We start from the raw sequence: 20,913 nt of genomic DNA on the forward strand, positions 1-20,913 counted from the left end.
CAGGGTGAAGGAGAGTAGAGGGTAGAATGTGTCCTGAGCGAATCTTTTTTCCAGAACAGACAAACACTGTCTTGTCGACACACTTTCTCCTGCTTTCTGTCTCGCTGCCCGTCTCACTGGGCTGTTAGTCCGTTATTCCTTTTTGTCAAAGAGAGAGAGAGAGAGAGAGAGAGAGATTGAGAGAGAGGGAGAGAGAGAAAGCGAGAGAGCCTTCAGTGACTTGCAGCTGAGATGTTTCTACAGCGTCTTAGTCACTCAGTGTCTGTCCCACTCTTCCTCTCTCTCTCTCTCTCTCTCTCTCTTACTCTCACTTGTACTCCACCCCACCCCCCTCCCCCCCGTCCTTCTTGTACAAACAACGCTCAGCAGTGATGATGTGCACATATCACTCTTAAAGTAAATATATCCTCATTTCTGTGGACATCTCCCAATGGTAGACTAAAATCGAAACTTCCATGAAAATAAAAAAGCAGATTTCTCAGTGAAACAAAAAGACCCCCCTCTCTTTTCTCTTTTCCCCTCCCTCTCTCTCTCTCTCTCTCTCTCTTTTGCGATGCAATCAACAGCAGCTCTTCCCCCTGTCACTTTCTTCCTGTATGTTTCTGCCAGGAGCAGATACTGCCCAAACACACACACCATACACACACAGCAATGTACAAATATGTACATATGACTGAACATATATTGACTCTGTGTCTACCATGCTTATGGGCATATCATACTGGCTTTGTGCTCTTGCTTGCTCTTAACATGTTCACACACAAAAAGGCTAGATTCTTCTAGAAACTTCTCTGCTCTTTGTGACATCTTCTGACCTCTCTCCATGATAATGACAGTGGCAGAATTCAGAACACTGAGACGGTTTGTTTTAATGTCTCTTTGATTCTTCGAACACTTTTCAAATCTTTTTTTTTTCTGAATATGTTGTTTGTCCCTTTTCTTTTCTTATTCTTTGAACCAAATCACTTTGTCAAGTGATATCACGTTATAATGTGTAATAATAATAATTTAAGAAAAAAAAAACTTTCAGAACATAAAATCAATATTTATTTCGCAGCCAGTGTTATTCATTATTGATTCTTTTACTCAGTTTAGACAAAATTGACTCTGCCCATCTGGCACCGTGGTGTCAGATGAAAAAAATCATATGGCTAAAATGACCAACTCGTCTCAACAGGGACATATGTAAGATTACAGCCTGGATCAGACTCAGTCTAATTGAACTGCTGGCAGCTTCTTATTCACAAAAATGATCCTTTGGTCAATTAGTGAAACGTGTTCCAGCATTCCCAACTGACCTAAGGGTCTCTACACAATAGAAAAGGATGAGTGTTGTAGAGACAAAGGAACTGATACAATTTATGAAATAGTGACATAACTTATAAATAGAGTGTATTAGGAATGATATGATTATGTGTTAGACAGTATGCATTACTGTCATGTAATTAATTTAGAGATTAAACTTGTCTCAGTCTCTGTCTTCACCATCACCTGCACTAAATTCCATTACACAAGAGACATTTGTTCAATTTCCTATTGATACAAATGATTGAGAAATTGGATTTGCATGTGCGGTGCAGATCAAACCTTTAGCCAGTAATTGGCCGATGAAAGGTGCTTATTGTTTGGTTATTTGGAAGTGAGGAAGTTCCTTTCCAACTAATGTGTCATTAACTCTTTTCAACATGGTGGTGCAGAAATCCGTCTCAGGCTTTCGTATCATGTCCTAAGGAGTGTGCAGTACAGTGAAATCAGCTTTCACTGACAGAGAAAATCCCCGTGATTTTTGCTATACGCACGAATACCTCTGAGATCTTCGCGTCCGAAAAACAAAATAGCAGCTTCACTCTGACAATGCTGTGCAAAGACGTTACCTTATCATACATTCTTTTTGAGTGGCAGGATTAGAAATAGCACACCGAGAAATGAATGGTAGTTTTAGCACAAATGACTCACACAAAGGAAACCATCAGCTCAGTAGCTGGACTGCTGATACTGTGGCTACGCTGGTTATAGTACCTGTCTCATAAACAGGAAACTCTTGAGTCTGAAACCACGCAGCGTCTCGTTCATCTTGACTACAAAGTAATCCAAAGTTCATGCACAGACATATATATGGTGGCCACAAAGCACCAATGCGTGTCTTTTTGTGTCCTTTGTTCCGCTCTCCCGCTGAGAGAATTTCGCAGTGACAGATTTAGTGGACAGTGATGTGGACGCGGGTCTGTTTGATGTAGCCTCCTTGAAGTCCGCACCGAACATCATGTGACAGTTTGCTTTGGGTTGTTGTGAAAGAGAACATTTCTCAACTCCTAAACTATCAACAGTTGAGGACCTAAAAACAGCTATCTGAGAGACTGCGTTGATGACATCCAACCATTAGCATGAAAGAGGATGTTCAGTAGAGTGTGGGGAAACGATCTCTTTTTTTTAATTTTTTTTATTTTTTTTAGCAGAGAATGGAGTACACGGACAATTTCTAATAATAATGAGCATAAACTGGGGCTTCGTGGCCATACTCGGTGAATAAACCTGACATTCTGGTGTATTCTATTCTGGTGTGATAGTGACGCAAAACCGTCAGGGATTGTTGCTCGCTGCTATCTGAGATGAAGAGTCTGTGGAGTGTGAAGATTTATCATGACCGCTGAGACTCTTGTTTAAGGACTGTTTAGCACGTTGTCTTGGATCCTTAGATACTGTAAATATTAACAGTAACTTGTTTTAGAGCCTTTATGTTAATTGGAAGTCCTGTCACCTGTGTATTTCATTATTTCTTTGGCATCTGTTTCTCCATTTGTATTTGACAGCTCACGCTAAACAGATGAGCAAAACTTCTCGGTGTGATGATTTCCATTGATTTCTATGATCGCATTCTAACCCCTCATTGAGAATTGCCGTGCCCCCAATATGACGTTAAATTACTGCGACGTCCGTAGCCACGTGGGGAGCAGTTCCTTCCTGAGCGGCGAGGTAAACAACTGCGCGTTGGGCGACGTCTCTACCTCAGTTTTTTTTTCTGAATGTATGCTCGTTTTCGTCTTTGTCAGACTTTCGGTATAAGTGGGACAGGTTTATTTTGCTCAGTATTTTCTCCAGATCATGCCCCACGACCCCGATCCTCCTCCGGCGAAGAAATTTAAGCCGGGGTCTCCTTTTTACCGTCTCGATAAGAAACCTGGGATGCTGCTGCCCAAAAAGGGAAATGCACCTACAGCGATAGACATTCAAAGAAAACATCTTCCCATATACCAGGCCAAATCTCAGCTCGTCAACCAACTCAGACAACTACAAAATGCCGTTTTAATAGGTAAGCTATTTGGAATTTGCGAGAAACGGCCACGTCCAACAACAACTTGTGTTGGCAGTTAGCACGATCTGCTAACTCTCGTAGCTGATTTGCTTCCTAGCTTGCCAGCTGTGTGTTAAACTCGAGAAAGCCTTGTGCGGCGTTACATTTCTCGTCACCAAATCGTAGAACCCCAGTGCTTTAAACACACTGCAGATAAATGCTGCCATCTGTCGTTACTGAAGCGACAGCGGTTGTTCGGGTCTGTCAGTGTTTGGAGCCCTGCAACTGCATGCAAAGTGCATACACTGCACGTGCCGTCCACCTGTGTAACTCACCAACAACAGCTGTTGTGGCGATTTAAGTTGTTCTTAGTCTTGTTATTTGGGCATTAGAGGGCACAGGTCGTAGAATCCTGTTGGTTTTATTTTAGTGTTACTGATAACGTTATTCGCTCTAAGTCACACAGCCAGCTACGATTCCTCTGGGACGTTTTTTTGTTTGTTTTGAACGTGTCAAAACAAGAAGCCTCCGCTACAGTCCCTTGGCTGCTTCATAAACAATCGTATTATTGAACACCCACCAGGTGAAACCGGCTCCGGTAAAACCACGCAGATCCCGCAGTACCTGTATGAAGCTGGTATCGGTCGACAGGGTATCGTGGCGGTCACGCAACCCCGCCGCGTGGCCGCTATATCACTTGCAGGAAGGGTCGCAGAGGAAAAGAAGACTCAACTCGGAAAACTGGTGAGCTCTCTTCCCGTTAGCTTCACATCATGTAACGCACTACTGATTAATGCCAATTATCTGATGCTTTTGTCCATCTACAAATTTACAACTTGTTTTGATGTAAGGCTTTGGATATGTTGAATTCAGTGTAGAATAAAGTTTTTTTTAGCAGTACTGTCTGATCCTAGCTGCTCAGCATTGACGTTCGTTTCCGAGAGAAATTCCTTGTCATGTTGTAAATCAACCTATTGTGAATTTTGAAGGCATTTAAAGGCCAAAATATTGGTCACCTCTTCCTCGAAGTGTCTTTTTGCAGAGGTTTGCTTCATTTCCAGTTCCTTCTGTGACAGGTGGGCTACACGGTGAGATTTGAGGATGTGACTTCCTCGGAGACCAAGCTGAAGTTTATGACGGACGGTATGCTGTTGAGAGAGGCGATAGGAGATCCGTTACTGCTGCGCTACACTGTGGTGGTTCTAGACGAAGCGCACGAGAGGACGGTGCACACCGACGTGCTGTTCGGAGTGGTGAAAAGCGCTCAGCGCAAACGACGCGAACAGAACAAACTTCCTCTTAAGGTGAGACAATCCAGAGTCTACCGCTCTGTGTGAAATTTGTTAATATTTACACTGGGCGTCCCGTTGTTTAAAATGACTTAAATTATCTTTTTTCACTCCCTGTGTTTGCATTTAAACATTTAAATATTGCTGACGTGATTTATTTATGAAATCAAATAAAGAAAACTGTGCCAAGTCTAAAACAGATTGTTTACTTCTGCTCTCCCAGCGTTTGCAGGTGAATATTTAAACCTTAGGACACCGGCAAATGTTTGGTTTGACAACAGATCTATGTAAATTTGTCTGTAGTGACATCATTTCAGTGACATAAGACACCCGTATATACCATAAGAGCTCCACAGCATTACAGCAAAGAGCGTGAAAATGCCATAGTATAAATACCATGTCTTTAAAGGGTTATAAAAACATATATTTAACATAGGTGTGGTATTGATGAAAATGTGTGTAACGTATGTCTTCTAAATCTGACAATGACAGTAATCAAACAGGAGACAGCGTTGTTTTGTTGTTGTTGTTGTTGTTGTTGTTGTTGTTTTTAAGCAGCAGAAGCTGGAGAATGAGGAGTGTGCCGTACATATCGTAAAATACGTGTGTTGATCTCTCTTCTGTAGGTTATAGTGATGTCTGCCACCATGGACGTGGATCTGTTCTCTCAATATTTTAATAAGTCCCCTGTGTTGTACCTGGAAGGACGGCAGCACCCCATCCAGATTTACTACACCAAACAGCCGCAGTCCGACTACCTCCAGGCCGCCCTGGTCTCCATCTTCCAAATCCACCAGGTGGGGGCGCCAGTTCAGGGGCAGGCAGCGGGGAGAGAAGACAAAGGCTAGGTTCACACTGTCAGTCCAAGTCTGATTTTTTTTGCATATCCGATCAGAATCCGATCTTCCCGACTGACTGTTTGCATTGTATGTCGCAAGTGAGCAGATCCGATCTCTGTGTCCAGGCGGATCTCCTCATTTTCAGTCTTATCCACATTGGTTGCTGCAGTAATGACAACGCACCCGAAAGTAGAAGTAGTTGATATAAACAAACTAAAGTGGAGCGGAGTGAAATGGGCTTTGCTTATTTACAACGTGGCAACGTGGAGCCGCGACACAAGTTTAATGAAAATAATGAGACGGCGTCAGAGACAGGGGAGGCTTGCCGCTTTATCTCGCGCAGCCGTCACTGCTGGTATCACTGTCCAACGACTTACGTCAACTCATCAATGGCTCCCTCCCCCCACCAAAGTAGCATGTTTCCTGTACGTGTGACGTACACGTGAACTTTATGTGGTGTCCAAAGTCACAAATGTAAAAAAAAAAAAAAAAAAGTCCAGAGCAGTCAGATCTAAACAGATTTGCAAAAAATTGCAATTTGAATCGGTGTTCAAACCGCATACGAATGTGGTTTGAAATCGATTTGTAAAAATCAGATCTCATGTGATTTTTGGCTGTTCAGACTTGTTACATTTGATCAGATTCCAATTGGATGTGCACATAAATCAGATTTGGACTGACAGTGTGAACATAGCCAAAGTCCATACCACTTTGTGAGCATGTAGTGTGAAAAGGGGAAAACTTTTAACCAGTATTGTGTAACCTAGCTTTTTTTGTAATTATATGTAAAAGTCGGAGTCCCTTTTCTGTATAAAGTGAGCTGTTGAAGGTCATGCCCTTTGGCAGGGGTCATGGCTGGTTAAGGCGTGGGGTGGCGCGGGGGTTGATGTAGTTGCCATTATTGAGTAATGATGCTTAATGATGTCACACTGCAGGGAGTGTGAGAAAATGCGGTGAACAGCTTCACGTTGGTGCCAACCTTACTCACCTCGACATGGATAACTGACTTGTGGACAGTAGACTTAAAAGAGATCATAGTTAATTGGACATTCAAGTCGTAGAGAAAACATAACACGGAAGACATTGTCATGTCCTTGGATGGCTGTAGGTTCAGTACGTAGGTAAAACGGAGAAAGTATCTCAGACGAGGAAAGTGACATTTACATCACAGTAACATTGCATTCATAAAGCAGACGCTTTTATTCAAAGCAACTTCCAAGACAGACAAAATACAAACCAAGCATGTAGCCAGTAAGGAGCTGTCTGTGGCACAAAGTTCAGTATTACACACAAGTGCACGAGTTTAAGGAACGTAAGGGAGTGAACGACAGACAATAGTTGTTTGACTCGATTCTGCAGTATTGGAGCTGTCCTTCAGTATCACTTTGAGAAGACCCGAAGTAATGCTGACACATGCCTTTGCTCTGTTTCTTTTTGTCTGTGTGTGTGTGTGTGTGTTCCCGTGGGCGTCCTCTGCTTAGGAGGCCCCTCCCTCCCATGACATCCTGGTCTTTCTGACTGGTCAAGAGGAGATCGAGGCATTGGCGCGGACCTGTCGAGACATCGCTAAACACCTCCCCGAGACCTGTGGACCAATGACAGTCGTCCCTCTCTACGCGGCCCTGCCCCCAGCCCAGCAGCTCAGGGTCTTCCAGCCCGCCCCCAAGGTAACCAAAGCAACGGAATCTTCAAAAAGCCTCTACACTGTATCATATGGTAACTCCTTATCTGAGCTATATATTGTCTGCAGCGATTCAAATTATAGTTAATTCATCTAAAGTTTACTCATCACTAATATCTTAATAACTGTATCTTTCATAAGTTGAAACAGGTAACGCTTGTTTGTGTGTTTTCAGTGACTCAGTTAAAACGGTTAATTACAGCTGACCTCAACTGAAATGTGGATTTGTACAAAATAACTTTTTCACTTTCGAGTGAAAATATACACAGACTATATTTGTGTATGTTTCTGTGTGTATATACATACACACACACACACACACACAATTTATTTATTTATTTATTTTAGGGATGCAGAAAGGTCACCCTTTCGACCAACATCGCAGAGACATCCATTACTATCTCTGGTGTCAAATACGTCATAGACACAGGAATGGTGAAGGCCAAGCGCTACAACCCAGGTAAGAGTTTTAGTTAAGAACTGGGCTCAAGTGCCTACATTTCCCAGAGTTCCAGAGTATGCGAGCTCACTTATATGCAGTTGCAACTGGTAACAATTTGCCTGTTGATATCTGTGTTTGATGGGTTGAAATTTACTTGTTGGTATTAATTTTTGATGGGTTGGAATTTACCTGTTCTATTGATTTTTTTGATGAGTTGAAATTTACCTGTTGATATTGATTTCAGACAGTTTCAATGAAGTAATGTGTTAGTGTGTGACGTGTGCTCTGTGTGTGTGACGTGTGCTCTGTGTGTGTGTGTGTGTGTGTGTGTGTGTGTGTTTTTCAGACAGTGGTTTGGAGGTGTTAGCGGTGCAGAGAGTGTCCAAGGCCCAGGCATGGCAGCGTGCAGGCAGGGCAGGGAGAGAAGATTCCGGATCCTGTTATCGCCTTTACACGGAGGAAGAGTTCGATAACTTCGCCAACATGACCGTGCCCGAGATACAGCGGTGAGGCCGTCCACCCTGTAACACGCAGCAACAGGAAGGACCTGTGTCTGTTAGGACTTCATTAATAAAATAATTCAGCTTTTTCAGAGTGCTACTTAAACAGAGGCACATTGACAACATGTCAATCATTGTGCTATGTTTTATACTGAATAACTAAGTGTTCAGAGGAACACAATCAGATTCATAGTTACATGTACTATTATGTTGAGTTTTGTGTTAAATCATCTCAGTTTTGTTAGATATTTGGAAAAGATGTTCTCTTTAAAGCTTCTCTCTAAGAGGAGTTTTTTTGTGTGTGTTAAGTTTGTCATTTATTGAGTTTCATTGAGTTTCAGTGCTAAGTCTGTGTGTAAAGTAGTGAATGAGTGCATTTGTCGCTGTGCAGGTGTAACCTGGCCGGCGTTATCCTGCAGCTCCTGGCTCTGGGCGTCCCTGACGTACTCAACTTTGACTTCATGTCTAAACCGTCGCCTGGTACGACCAGTTCCACCCTTTCACATATCTAAAAACAATGCCTCAGCGTTGGCTTCCGTGTTAAGAGTTTGAGTTATGAGGACAAGTATCATGTGAGGTGGATCTGTGCCCTCTGCCCTTGCTCTCTGTTCAGTTTGACACCAATGTACTCGTCCTCAAAGAGCAGTAAAAGGATCATGAGGAATAACGGAGTAATTTTACAGTAGATTTTCATGGGATATTTGGCCATTGTATCCATTCAAATAGTGATTGGCAGAAAGGGCTTATCAGGTATTGGATGAAATCCTGACCTCGTCTGACTGTGATTGGACAGAATCGATGCGGATGGCTGTAGAGCAGCTGGAGCTGCTAGGGGCAGTGGAGAAGAAGGATGACCAGGTGACGCTCACTGCTCTGGGCAAGAAAATGGCCAGCTTCCCCCTGGAGCCCCGGTTTGCCAAGGTAAAACTAACACAGGATTGTCTGACAGCGACTTAACTAAGTTACTGTTAATTAGAAACATGAAACTACCTTGTTTGCTTGGTACTTCTGTTTTTTTTTTTTGTTTGTTATATTGATCTCGGACATTTTAGAAATTCTGTATACCTCTGAAAATTGGCTTTTTACTTAAGATGTAAGCCTAGAAAACCAAACCAACCAAATCTGAATTTAAAACTCTGTTTTGCTGCATTAATTCAAAAATTTGTCACAAATACATACATTTACTTTATTACTGGTTTGCTACTGACCAATGCGTAGACATGTTTGTTGGCTTCTTGAATACAGCTGAAGGATAAGTTTATAAAATATTAGTCTGTGTGATGGTGAGTACCAAGCCATAGAGTGTCCTCATCTGTGTTTGTGTGTGAGAGACTCTGTGAGTGTGTGTATGTGTGTGTGTGTGTATAACTCTCTGTCTGTCCCCATATCTGCCCTCCAGACCATCCTGCTGTCTCCAGAGTTCTCCTGCACAGAGGAGGTGCTGACCATCGTCTCCCTGCTCTCTGTCGACTCCGTGCTCTATAACCCCCCCGCCAAGAGAGAGGAGGTGCAGGCAGTGCGGAAGAAATTCATCTGCAGCGAAGGAGATCACATGACCCTTCTGAACGTCTACAGGGCTTTTAAGAAAGTCAGCGGGAACAAGGTCAGTGAAGGGAGACCCCTTCAGAGAAACTTCTAGAAACTCCCCCAGAGCCTCATTCTGAGTTTGTACAGCAGTGGCGTTCGTTTTTTTTGTTTGTTTGTTTGTTTTTTTTCCTTTTTTAATTTCAGTAGACAGATAGACTCACGTACCGAGCTGTTTCGCTGTTACAGGAATGGTGTCGGGAGAACTTTGTCAACAGCAGGAACATGGGACTAGTGTCTGAAGTTCGAGCTCAGCTCAGAGACATCTGTGTTAAGGTATGCACACACACACATCGTGGTCTCTTGACATCTGTGTTAAGGTATGTACACACACATCGCGGTCTCTTGACATCTGTGTTAAGGTATGCACACACACACATCGTGGTCTCTTGACATCTGTGTTAAGGTATGTACACACACATCGCGGTCTCTTGATATCTGTGTTAAGGTATGTACACACACATCGTGGTCTCTTGACATCTGTGTTAAGGTACATACACACACATCGCGGTCTCTTGCACTCAAACTCATCTCGTCTTATCGGTTTGTATCTACATTAGGAGATGATTCAGAGCTGACAGACACTCTGCTCATGTTTGCTGGTTTCGTTAGCGATGAAATATCAAATAAACACATTTCAACACAGAGGGTGAAAAAGATTCATTTTAATGTTTTTTTTTGTTTTGTTTTGTCTTGTTTTTTTGTTTTTATTTTTTGTAATTTCCTGTTGATGCGTTTAAACATTTGTCCAGCACAATGTTAATACTCAGTTGCTTTAACCACAGTTCTGAATAGACACAAGGGTTGATAGCTGCAGTGTATTTTTACATCGTTTCAAACCTCTGTGTTATTAAGCTGTCGGCTTTGGTTTTTTTTCTCTCCAGATGGGTGTGAAGCTGGAGTCGTCCCAGTCGGATCTGGTGAACGTGCGGAGGTGTCTGGCCCACGGCCTGTTTGTCAACGCGGCGGAGCTGCAGCCCGACGGCAGCTACGCCGCCCTGGACACCCACCAGACTGTCTCCATCCACCCGTCTTCCGTCCTCTTCCAGGCCAAACCCGCTTACGTCGTCTTTAACGAGCTGCTCCACACCTCTCGGTGCTACATGAGAGACCTCTGTGTGGTGGATTCCGATTGGCTGCAGGAGGCCGCGCCGGAATACTTCCGCCGCAAACTCCGCGCGGTCAAAAGCTAGTCCCTCCTCCAAACCGCTAGGGAGCGCCAGCGTCGCTTAACCAAACCTCAGAATAAGGCCTTTTTTTTTCTTTTTTTTTTTAGAAGTCTTGATTGACACACAAAGACAACCTCAAGCAAAGCCTAAACAAGCATGGACTTCAAGCGTACTTTAAACCCAGTCCATCATTGCTTTCTTTCTTTCACTTTGTGACTTTCATTCACTTCTGAATTGAAATGCTGCTAGTATATCAGTGGAAGAAGAAAGTATGAAATTGTACCTGTGTGGACAGCTGAGGGGGAAAAAAAACGTTTCCTCACATATATGCAATTGGAGGACTTGTCTGAAGAACAACAAAAAAAAAGTCTTCTTTTAAAAGGGTTTGCTTCAGATGGGGACTGAATTATGTTGACATGTTAAAGGGTGTTTTATGAAAAAAAAAATAGAGCTATCTATTTGATGGAGTCTGAACAGCTGACGTGTTTTTAAAGCCGGATGTGTTACTGAGGCTCATGTTTATCACCGTTTGCACGTTCATTCATAGCACCTGCTACACTTCAATTAGGACCATTCTCTTAGATAGACAAAGGCCTTACTGCACCCACACGGTCCACTGTCTCACAGCAAAATGACTGTGACATGAACACACACACACACACACAGACACACACACACACATACACACACACACACATACACACGCACACACACGCACACGCACACGCACACACACACACACAAAATGTATACTTACGTTTCTCTGTGATGATACCGAATGTATCACATGCATTCACAGTAATTTCAGTCATTTTAATAATGCATAATTAATCCAACCAATTACAGTTCTCGTAACGAGTGATCCTTTGAAGACAAATGGCTGAACAATAAGCTTTTCTTACCCCCTTCTAGATTTATTACATATTGATTGACCTGCACTAATTGTATCTAATTTAGAAAAATTGAAAATTCATTGTTTTGTCTGTAAAAACTGTGGAAATAGCCATGAAAATTGAATTCTGTCACAGCGTGAAATAATGCCCTTCCCAAGTGCTATGGAGGTTCACAAAGTCAATTTAGTCCACGTTACAGTTAGGGGAAGATGTTCTCTCTCTATTACTGTCCCACGACAAACACTGTGTGTGTGTGAGTGTGTGTGTGTGTGTGTGTAAAAAAAGTGCCACCCACAGTCACCAGATGCATGCTTTAAAGCACTGTGTAAGAACACAGAGAGATGTATTCCTGTCGAAACCACCTGCTTTCCATTAATACAAAGACTTTGACCTGACATGTCAATGTTTTTCTCTGAATTATTTGTGGACCTCCATAAGATATAAGATTTAAAAAAAAACAAAAAAAAACAACTTGTACATAATTATTCTATGCATGAAAGTTTATGAACTCAAAATGATCACTCAGGTTTTTATGGTACAATGCTTATGTGCCATGTGTTATGCTCAGAACGATAGTGAACAGTTTGGAATGAACTCAATGTTGTGCCAATGACTCAATCAGTCCCTTTCTGTCTCTCTCAAAAGTAACTCAACCTAATTCACTTAGTTTACAAAGAAGGAAACAAAGTGGGATTGAGTTGAGTTGAGTTTAGTTCCATGTCCATGGGAAAGAATGTTTCAACTGGTGTGTATCTGAATGAAGGAAGGGATAGCTCAAACCATGTAAAGGTTGTGAAAAGAGACATTTAAGATATTTATGTCATAGTAAGATTGTATAACATAAACAAGCTTCTGGTAGAGGGAATGTCACTTATCATTAAAACATTGATATAGGTTTTTGTTTTCTTAATGGACCAGAAATGTAGTTTTGATACTTGTTTGATTGACGTCTCCTCCAGTCTGTTCCTGATGGGAAGATGACGCTTGGTTTTCTGACCGTTTTTATTTTTTTTTAGAGAGAGAGCTGGCGCATGCATGTATGATTAATGAGTTTAGAATGTTCAGAGAAAATTATTTGACTGCTTTGACATGTTAAAGGGCACTTGAAATATTTATAATAAAATACATTTGATGTATTTCTGGCGGGTTGGTTTCAACGATCATTGACGTACAACATCAGGTTGAGTCTTTGTAGCATAACTGATTTTTGTTTTGTCACCATTCCTCATTATTTTTTTTATTTTTTTAGAAAATGTCACTATTGCCGTTCTTTCCTTCATCATGCTTTTTTTTTTTACCGACAGTCGCCGAACTGTCTCCGGTTCAAGGTTCATAGTTCGCCTGATGAGGTCAGTGTGTCCTTCCACACGTGTTTTCCAGCGTCTTCTGATCAGTCTGCGAGAGCGTCACTAAGCCGTAACATAGGAGTGAAGGGACCTGAGCCATAGCACCACATTTTCCTGCATAACTACAACCATGTTCAAATCTCTAACTCGTGCGATTAACATCGCAGCTCGATTAACAAACAAGACAGCTACAGCTTCCAGCACCCGGGCTTTGGAGCCGCTTGTCACCTCGGCGTTATGCCCCCCAAACTCAGCCTCAAGCCGGCCCTTCACCCGCTCCATCTGGATGATGTGCAACAACGGGGCTTCTTCTGGTTATAGGCCTAGTTTACTTACTCCTAAAGGTGTACTACCATCTGTTTCATGTGGTTGTGGAGGTCTTCATACAGAAGGTAAGTAGTTTTCCAGCCTTGTAAAATTAATAGGTGATGTAACATTGCGAGAGCTTGGAGGTTTCGCATTTGGGTAGCGTTAGCTAATGGCTAGCACCTGAGAGCCGGAGAAACTTTATAACACGCCGTGAGTGACCGTAACTTCACTTACGCAACTTTGCGTGGTGTGCGACGTGTATTCAGACACTTGTAAAGTGATATTTTGTTATTTTGTGCCTATAGATTGACAGCGGTAGCTAACCTATAGGCTAATCCTGTCCAAGCTAGTTATCCAGCATGAGAATCAAGCATCATGACGCTAAAGATGTGTTGAAGTTATCTTTGATAAGTAAAGATGATGAGAAGAAATTTAAATTCCATTTGTTATTGATCTCTATTCATTCTGAAGTATATTGCGATCAGTAACATCAGCCCCCTCGGACGATCTGTGTAGTTTAGTTATAATTTCATCATTATCTACTTTAGCGGTTGACCTTGGAAATGGACCAGTAGAAGGGCTGCAGGTTATATACAGCACGGGAGCTAAACGTCTTTTTCGCCCCCCTCTGATTGGATTCTTTGAAATGGTACTGTTTTCAAGCGTACATTTACTGTTTCTTGCAACTGCTATAATTGTAATTCATTCGAGTGCTTTCTTTAGGTGACAAAGCATTTGCAGAATTCCTATCAGATGAAATCAAAGAAGAAAAGAAAATTCAGAAAAGTAAAACTCTGCCCAAGATGTCCGGAGGATGGGAGTTGGAACTGAACGGCACAGAAGCCAAACTTATTCGTTCCATTTCAGGTGACAGGTAAGAGAAACAAACTGCTAGATCAGATAATGTTTGCATAGAATAGACTATTTTTCACCGAACCGTGTCTCGTGTGAATGTGACAACGTTTGACTGGTCTTACGGTCCAAATGAGCTCTTTAACACGCCTGTCCTTATTCAGAGTGACCGTCACATTCAACATTAACAACAGCATCCCGCCTAACATGGAGGAGGAGCCAGAGCAGGGGCAGAAGTCAGCTGAAAACGAGGTATTCACATTTTCATTCAAAGCGCATAAAGTGTGTTGTAGCATGAATGATGTAATCGATCACATCCTTTATCCTCAAAGTTGCTATTATTTTGCCTGTTTGTGTAATATGTGTACGTGTATATACACATGGATTCATTCATTTGCGCTCAAATGCAAAAGACACAGTTAGCTCCTTTTATTCAGGTACTGTTTTGTGAGTGTATATTTTTGTCTCTCTTTGCAGCCAGAAATTGTGTCAACGCCGAACTTTGTCGTAGAAGTGATTAAACAGTCAGCAAAGCACGCTCTGGTGTTTGACTGTCATTTCCCTGAGGACGAGGTACACCAGTCTTATCTGTTTGTCCCTGATTTTACAGTTACAATAGTAATTACAGATTTAACTACCAATCATGCCTGGGATCGTTTTAACGGTCAAAAACGATCTTGTCAATTAAGCGAAATACTACATGTTTTTTTTTTTTTTAAATTAATATCACTCATTTTTTTATGTCCTGGAGGAGTAACAGACTGCGTTGTTCTGGATAGCTCATGGTTTTTCTATTTAGCATATATAAATGCATATATTGCCCCATTCTATATAAGCAATAAAGCTATACTTTATGAACTTGGAGCTGATTTTTCAAGCATATTTTTGCTCTCTGTGTGCTCAGATTGCTCATGGTGAGGGAGAGGAGGAGAGCGATATCTTTGCCATCCGGGAGGTGAGCTTCCAGCCAGAGGGAGACGCTGAGTGGAAGGAGACTAGCTACACACTCAACACAGACTCCCTGGATTGGGTAAGATCTCTTTTGTCCTCTGTGCCTGTGCTGTATGGCTGTGGGAGTGTCTAGTGAGAGTTTACTTTAAAAAAAAAAAGTGGGCGGGATCAGAATGCATAAACGGAAATGCATAGAGATGTAAACTGTAAGCTGATTGGGTATGGATGGGGGGGGGGGGGGTCAGGGAAGTCATGCAAAATGAATGAACGAATGAATGAATGAATGTACCTGCATAATACATGTCTATATTTTAGTCCAAAGTATCATCACGTATTTGCGTTTTGCATCAGTTTATGAAAAGGACCTTAAGGCTTTGACCTTTGACCCTCCCCCTCAGGCCCTGTACGATCATCTCATGGATTTCCTGGCCGACCGCGGCGTGGACAACACCTTCGCCGACGAGCTGATCGAACTGAGCACGGCTCTGGAGCATCAGGAGTACATCAAATTCCTGGAGGAGCTAAGCGGCTTCATCAAATGCAACTGATGACCCCCCCCTTTCCCTTTCGACTCTCTCCCCTCGGATAGATCGGAATAATTACCGTAAAGACAAAAAAAAAAAAACCCCACAAAAATGTCAAAACAAACTTTTTTTTTTATTTAATGTAATTTACATTTATAGTACAGTCTGTTAAGTACAAACAAACAGAGTTCTGGTACTCGACCTGTATTCAGATCCTGTATTCTTTTTCGGAACATTCTTCTGGCCAAAAGAAAAAAAAAAAAAAAAGAGAGATCAGTGTTCTAAATGGAAGGAGAAAAAAAAAGCAAACTGGCTGCAGTTTTTTTTTTCTCAAAAGCAAGACTGTCAGGAATGAGACAATAACTTAACAGAAGGATGGATGGCACTTTGTCTATGAATCTCTGTATGAAACCCTCTGTACAAAATGTGTAATAAATGTTTGATAAATCAATAACTGACTGTTCATTTTGCCAGCACGCACTGAAGTTTTTCTTGTCATAAAAAAAAAAAATGATTGTAGGGTTTTGCAATTAAATTCTTTTTCCGTTTAATGAAATTATAAAATAATTCGTTAACTTCTCACAAAAACAGTTGCAGTATAGGGTCTAACAACCAGCAAAACACTTAAACCACCAACAGTGCTTTCAGTTCTACCAAATAACAGCATATATAACCAGAGGAAAATCAGATTGATTTCTACTGTAAAACACTATTCATCTTCCACTGGAGTTGGAGTCGACACTATACTGGGAGCCACACTGCTAATCACTACACAGTCTCATCTTCAATCCCAATGAGCCAGTAGATCCCAAAATAACTCACATATGTTGTTTGTTCATGCAGCCCCCACCCCCCCCCCCCCCCCTCTATCAACCCACCCCCTCCCACCACCAAAAAAATCAAAGTGTGAGAAAGCTCACTACATGTCACGTGACCACGATTCAGCGTTATTACAAAGTTCTTCACAAACGCGCTCATCAACACTAACGAAGGACCTGATTGGTTGAAAATACCCAACGTTCCAAGAGAGGTTTGGGGAGTTAACGCTAAGGTGACGTTCCTCTGTGTCACAGACCGTCCAAATGTACCTGTGTTTCTGGCTTGAGTCACCATAAAGGTGTTTTAAAACGATAGGATATGTCTTTATTATTTCACAGAAATAAAACATACAAACGAGTTTAAAAATAAACAGCTTATGTTAATACGGGAGGCTGTTCCGTCATGATCAGCCCAGGACACACAGGACTCATCTGACAGATCACAGAACGACTGACAGGTAATCACAGACCTGTGAGAGTGAAGAGAGAGAACAAATTAGTCATTTTTTCACAGATAGCACTGATTAACGCGCATATGTGTGACTTTACTGGGTATAAGTGAACTCCCTGTGCGTGTATATATGACGGATTAATGTATGGTCAGTTAAAAATTAACAGCTGTCTTTCACCACAAAACAAGGAGAGACAAACTAGTTACTCCGTGGTTAGCCTTATGTGACCTCACATGCCAAAGAGGCCCAGTCACGTCCTTAAAACACGACTGACACTCAGTTACGACAAATCGCTGACAAACAAGACTCAGAAGGACCAGTCGGTCAAACTATTTTAGTGAGCACAAATTAAAACTGCCTGATATCACGTCCTGAGGTGAAAAAAAAAAAAAAATTGGGGGGCAGAAGAGGACAGACAGAGAACTCTCTGTAAAAAAAAAAAAAAAAAAAAAAAAAAAAAAAGAGTGAACTGTTCCTGGCAAAGGAAGGGTTAAAGGCTAAAGCTAAAGGGGGGGCGGGGTTACCTGGCAGCTGATCATGAGATTGGCTGAGCCGTCCGTGTTGGGCGTGACACTGAACACAGGGTTGCGCAGACACTCCTCCATGTGTTCGGTCAGTCTGGTCTCCAGCAGGCGCTGCAGCACCTCCGCGGTCACGTTCCTGCCCTGTGGGAACGGAGAGACACAACGTTACTGAGATGAAACGACATTCTACAAGAAAACAAACAAACAAACAAACAGACAAACAAACAAAAATAACCTGTCGGGTGTTAAAATTAAGCTTCAAAAGAAGCTGGGGAGACTGACCGATGTTCAAACAGGCAGGATAAGTGAACAGAGTGTAAAATCAAGCACTGACTATGAAAATATTATAAATGATGTGCGATTAGGCCTAGATGCAGTTAGAATATATGATGAAAAAAAAGGCAGACAATCACTGATCTAATAGTTGAGGTCTTGCTCAGAGATGAACTGGCTGAGCTTTTAAAATGTCAGGCGATGTTTGTTTTTTTTTATTGAGTACAGAGTGTACAGGATGTCATTCTGTTGAGAGAGAGAGTGTGAGAGAGAGAGAGAGAGAGAGAGAGAGTGTTGGAAATGTCAGGTTTCTGATGGGACTGAGTTCATACCACTGTGTTGATGTACAGGCCACAAGGACAAGACGTAAAATGGCTGTTCACTGTCAGCTTGTTTCTGTAAAAAAACAAAACAAAACAAAAACAAAAACAAACAAAAAAAAAAAAGAACACACACATCAGAACTGGGTGAAGGGAAAAAATGTAAAACACTCAAAATTTCAACATCCAGTTTGATGTACGATGTGGACCAATGACGCAGATGGTACAATTATGCAGTGCTTTTTAATGTTTAGACCAAGAGTGGAATCGCTAACAATGATTCTAGACAAGGATGTCACAAGAACCGACACATCGGCACCAAGTCGATGCCAAAAATTCAGAAAACGTACCGGTATTTATTTTTTAACTATTCGGCAGAACTGATTCAAAATGTATACGCAACTCCTGACTGACTGACTGAAGGCAAAGGAAGAACTTGAGAAGACACGCCAACATTTAAGAAAAACAACCCCCCCCCAAAACACAAAGTCACATACAGTCGTGTTGAAGCAGCAGAGATAACGCCATGCCATCAAACTGAACCCTAATCGACAAAGAAACTCGTTTACGACATTAAATACGGCCAAGCACTGAGGTGGACCATACCAGATTAAGTTAAGTAAGGACTACAGCTCACTGTACCACTTTTACTGTTCAGTCAAATGTCAGCAAAACATAATCGCAGCATTTTAAGCCAATGCACATTTTGACTCCTGCCGGTAAAAATATTTAAGTTTCAGATGGGCATTTGATACAGCTTCTCAACTTTAAAAACAAAACTGCATCAGGATGCCACTGTTGGACTTGGATATCAGTTTTCTCATTTTGATTGATATGTTTACAGAATGTATGGTACATAGCACTGGCAGGGTGCTAGGACAACTGTGCAATAGACAGTTGGCTGCATTCTGGTAATACTGAATAGCTATCAGAACTCTGGTATTGTGACATCACTAATTCTAGAAAAGCTCTAAAGGGAGGAGTGCGTCATGATATGGGTTTCCCCCCAATTTTGTCGCTTCAGAAATGCAAGGTTCTTTCCGTAAAGGGTTTTCCCTTTATAAGCCCTATTTTTCCAGTGGGGGGGGGGGGGGGGGGGTTCAGAAAAGCCACTGACTTTGATGACCATATGTCGTCTAAAGCCACAGTAACAGGCTTGTGTCCGTGTTGTGTCTTTTGGGGGTTGGCAGGGGGTGGGTGGAAGTGATACTCACACATGACACACAGGACAGATAACATATCCATTCTCCTCCATTCCCTCCACCACAGAGTTCAAATACTGCTCCTCTTCCTGCTGGCTCTTCTCATATTCCTCTATAATGGAAAGTTCTAGCGGATGACAGAAAAAGCTATTTATTTGCAGGGTATGAAGTTCTGTATGTATTATATTTCCCCATACTGATTTTGGTTTCCAGTGAAAAACTGGGATCAGTGAGGGGCCCAGTAACTGGTGCAGACCAAACAGGTTCCATAGCTTAATGGCCTCTTCCAAGAGCTAAACTCCAAATTCCTGAAGATATTACCACCTCTAAAAGTTTGACATGGAAAATGACTTGAAGCGACAGGTTAACAGATGAAGTTTAATAACATAACGCACCTTGTGATATCAGTTCCTGCTGTATCTCCTCCAGTACCGCGAGTTCGTCATATTCTTGCATCACACTGTTCATCTGCGAGTTAAAAAAAAAAAAAGTGGAAAGATAATACAATTAAACTATTAGCCTCGACCCAGTTTTAATAACTTTAAAGATACACGGCATATGCACAAACCCTTACATCGCCGATGCCATCTTTGGGCCACAGTGACGGCAGCCGACTGTCTGCAGACTTCAGGACGTTCCACTCCATCTCCATAACCTCCTGGACGAGCAGCGAGCGCTTCGCGGCGACGATACTGTCACCCATTTGTCGGTACTTCTCCAGTAACCGTGAACGACTGTTCTTCAACCTCTCCACACAGCGCTGAGGACAGACCATGATTTGAAATGTACCATCACCAGAAAACCATTTCGAAGGCTTACATTAAAAGGGTAAATTCAATTAATTTGACCCAACTGATTCAAAGTTGGCCTCCATTATACTAAGTGTAGGGCGTTTCGTTTGTTTAGTATTGTGGCCGATCAGTTACTTGATTGGCATGTCCTGCTGTACAACATAAAGCCGAGTGCACAGGGATCAGGGAGGGATCAAATTTGACTTTCCAATAACTGCGATTCATTTTCAAGACCGTTCTGGTTGAGGTATATAAATATACATCGACGTTGCGCACTAAGATAGAGCATGTAAGGACGGCGAGTCGATTTAGGTAAAGTACACTCATGAAATATTTAAGCTGAATTCAACTGGACACATTCTAAAATGGAAGCATTACACGAAGAAGTCCAAGTAGTCCCCATTTAGATTACAGCTGCTTGTTTCGGATTCGTTTTCAGCTGGTGTATTTCAGAGGTTATCAACTTTGATATTCGCATATATAACCTCGACATGCTTTGATATAAGTGTGATATAAGTAACTAACACATGAAGCGTCTGACGAACTGTTATGATCATTCAGAACGGTTTAACGGTTTTAAAAGATTTTTACGGTTTTCATGCATGCAGTGGCACATTTATGACAAAGCTGAGTTAGCTAATAAGCCTGTGCCTACGCTAAACTGTTGGCTGTAGCGACAGACATAGGGTTGAACTAACGACCATAACGATTTTACCTTTCGGTAAGTCTCTTTCCATGGTGGAGTGGTTCCTTTGTAAAGTGACCGGTGCCTGTGTAATGGATCCATAGCTTATAATTAGAATTATTGTACCGATTTCTATGAACAATGTATAAACGCGTCTCTCACTGCTAAAAAACCAGC

General features: G+C 41.9%; 3 protein-coding genes across 4 annotated transcripts; 2 read left to right on the forward strand and 1 right to left on the reverse strand.

Moving 5' to 3' along the window:
- Nucleotides 1-3,102: 3,102 nt before the first annotated feature.
- dhx33 (DEAH (Asp-Glu-Ala-His) box polypeptide 33) lies at nucleotides 3,103-10,824 on the forward strand. Its single transcript, XM_030792470.1, has 12 exons — nucleotides 3,103-3,310; nucleotides 3,876-4,036; nucleotides 4,369-4,596; nucleotides 5,208-5,378; nucleotides 6,902-7,087; nucleotides 7,450-7,561; nucleotides 7,890-8,049; nucleotides 8,435-8,523; nucleotides 8,837-8,964; nucleotides 9,443-9,646; nucleotides 9,817-9,903; nucleotides 10,512-10,824. The coding sequence occupies exons 1-12, from the start codon at nucleotides 3,103-3,105 to the stop codon at nucleotides 10,818-10,820; spliced, it is 2,043 nt and encodes a 680-aa protein (XP_030648330.1). The 3' UTR covers nucleotides 10,821-10,824.
- Nucleotides 10,825-13,060: 2,236 nt separating this feature from the next.
- On the forward strand, nucleotides 13,061-16,122 carry c1qbp (complement component 1, q subcomponent binding protein). 2 transcript variants are annotated; one of them, XM_030792490.1, is made up of 7 exons: nucleotides 13,061-13,235; nucleotides 13,290-13,427; nucleotides 14,068-14,218; nucleotides 14,361-14,448; nucleotides 14,674-14,769; nucleotides 15,101-15,226; nucleotides 15,546-16,122. In XM_030792490.1, exons 1-7 carry the CDS (start codon nucleotides 13,166-13,168, stop codon nucleotides 15,693-15,695), a joined length of 819 nt encoding a protein of 272 aa, XP_030648350.1. In that variant the 5' UTR covers nucleotides 13,061-13,165; the 3' UTR covers nucleotides 15,696-16,122. The 2 variants fall into 2 exon arrangements, with proteins under 2 accessions (XP_030648350.1, XP_030648349.1); XM_030792489.1 differs by having other exon boundaries at nucleotides 13,061-13,427.
- Nucleotides 16,123-16,874: 752 nt separating this feature from the next.
- On the reverse strand, nucleotides 16,875-20,838 carry rpain (RPA interacting protein). The gene is made up of 7 exons (XM_030793011.1): nucleotides 20,767-20,838; nucleotides 19,835-20,020; nucleotides 19,656-19,728; nucleotides 19,273-19,387; nucleotides 18,071-18,134; nucleotides 17,466-17,606; nucleotides 16,875-16,959 (listed from the first exon to the last, which is right to left on the reverse strand). Exons 1-7 carry the CDS (start codon nucleotides 20,836-20,838, stop codon nucleotides 16,930-16,932), a joined length of 681 nt encoding a protein of 226 aa, XP_030648871.1. The 3' UTR covers nucleotides 16,875-16,929.
- Between the last annotated feature and the right edge of the window lie 75 nt (nucleotides 20,839-20,913).

The sequence above is a fragment of the Chanos chanos genome, chromosome 15 (assembly GCF_902362185.1).
Source record: "Chanos chanos chromosome 15, fChaCha1.1, whole genome shotgun sequence".
Lineage (NCBI taxonomy): Eukaryota > Metazoa > Chordata > Actinopteri > Gonorynchiformes > Chanidae > Chanos > Chanos chanos.

Excerpts from the sequence above, each read along its gene's own strand:
- dhx33 (XM_030792470.1), top strand. The coding sequence starts at position 3,103 with ATGCCCCACGACCCCGATCCTCCTCCGGCGAAGAAATTTAAGCCGGGG. Across the intron at positions 8,524-8,836 it reads CATGTCTAAACCGTCGCCTG|AATCGATGCGGATGGCTGTA; the intron begins GTACGACCAGTT and ends GTGATTGGACAG. Across the intron at positions 8,965-9,442 it reads TGGAGCCCCGGTTTGCCAAG|ACCATCCTGCTGTCTCCAGA; the intron begins GTAAAACTAACA and ends TCTGCCCTCCAG.
- c1qbp (XM_030792489.1), top strand. The coding sequence starts at position 13,166 with ATGTTCAAATCTCTAACTCGTGCGATTAACATCGCAGCTCGATTAACA. Across the intron at positions 13,428-14,067 it reads TGGAGGTCTTCATACAGAAG|GTGACAAAGCATTTGCAGAA; the intron begins GTAAGTAGTTTT and ends TGCTTTCTTTAG. Across the intron at positions 14,219-14,360 it reads CGTTCCATTTCAGGTGACAG|AGTGACCGTCACATTCAACA; the intron begins GTAAGAGAAACA and ends GTCCTTATTCAG.
- rpain (XM_030793011.1), bottom strand. The coding sequence starts at position 20,838 with ATGGATCCATTACACAGGCACCGGTCACTTTACAAAGGAACCACTCCA. Across the intron at positions 19,729-19,834 it reads CCAAAGATGGCATCGGCGAT|ATGAACAGTGTGATGCAAGA; the intron begins GTAAGGGTTTGT and ends TTTAACTCGCAG. Across the intron at positions 18,135-19,272 it reads ATCTGTCCTGTGTGTCATGT|AAACAAGCTGACAGTGAACA; the intron begins GTGAGTATCACT and ends GTTTTTTTACAG.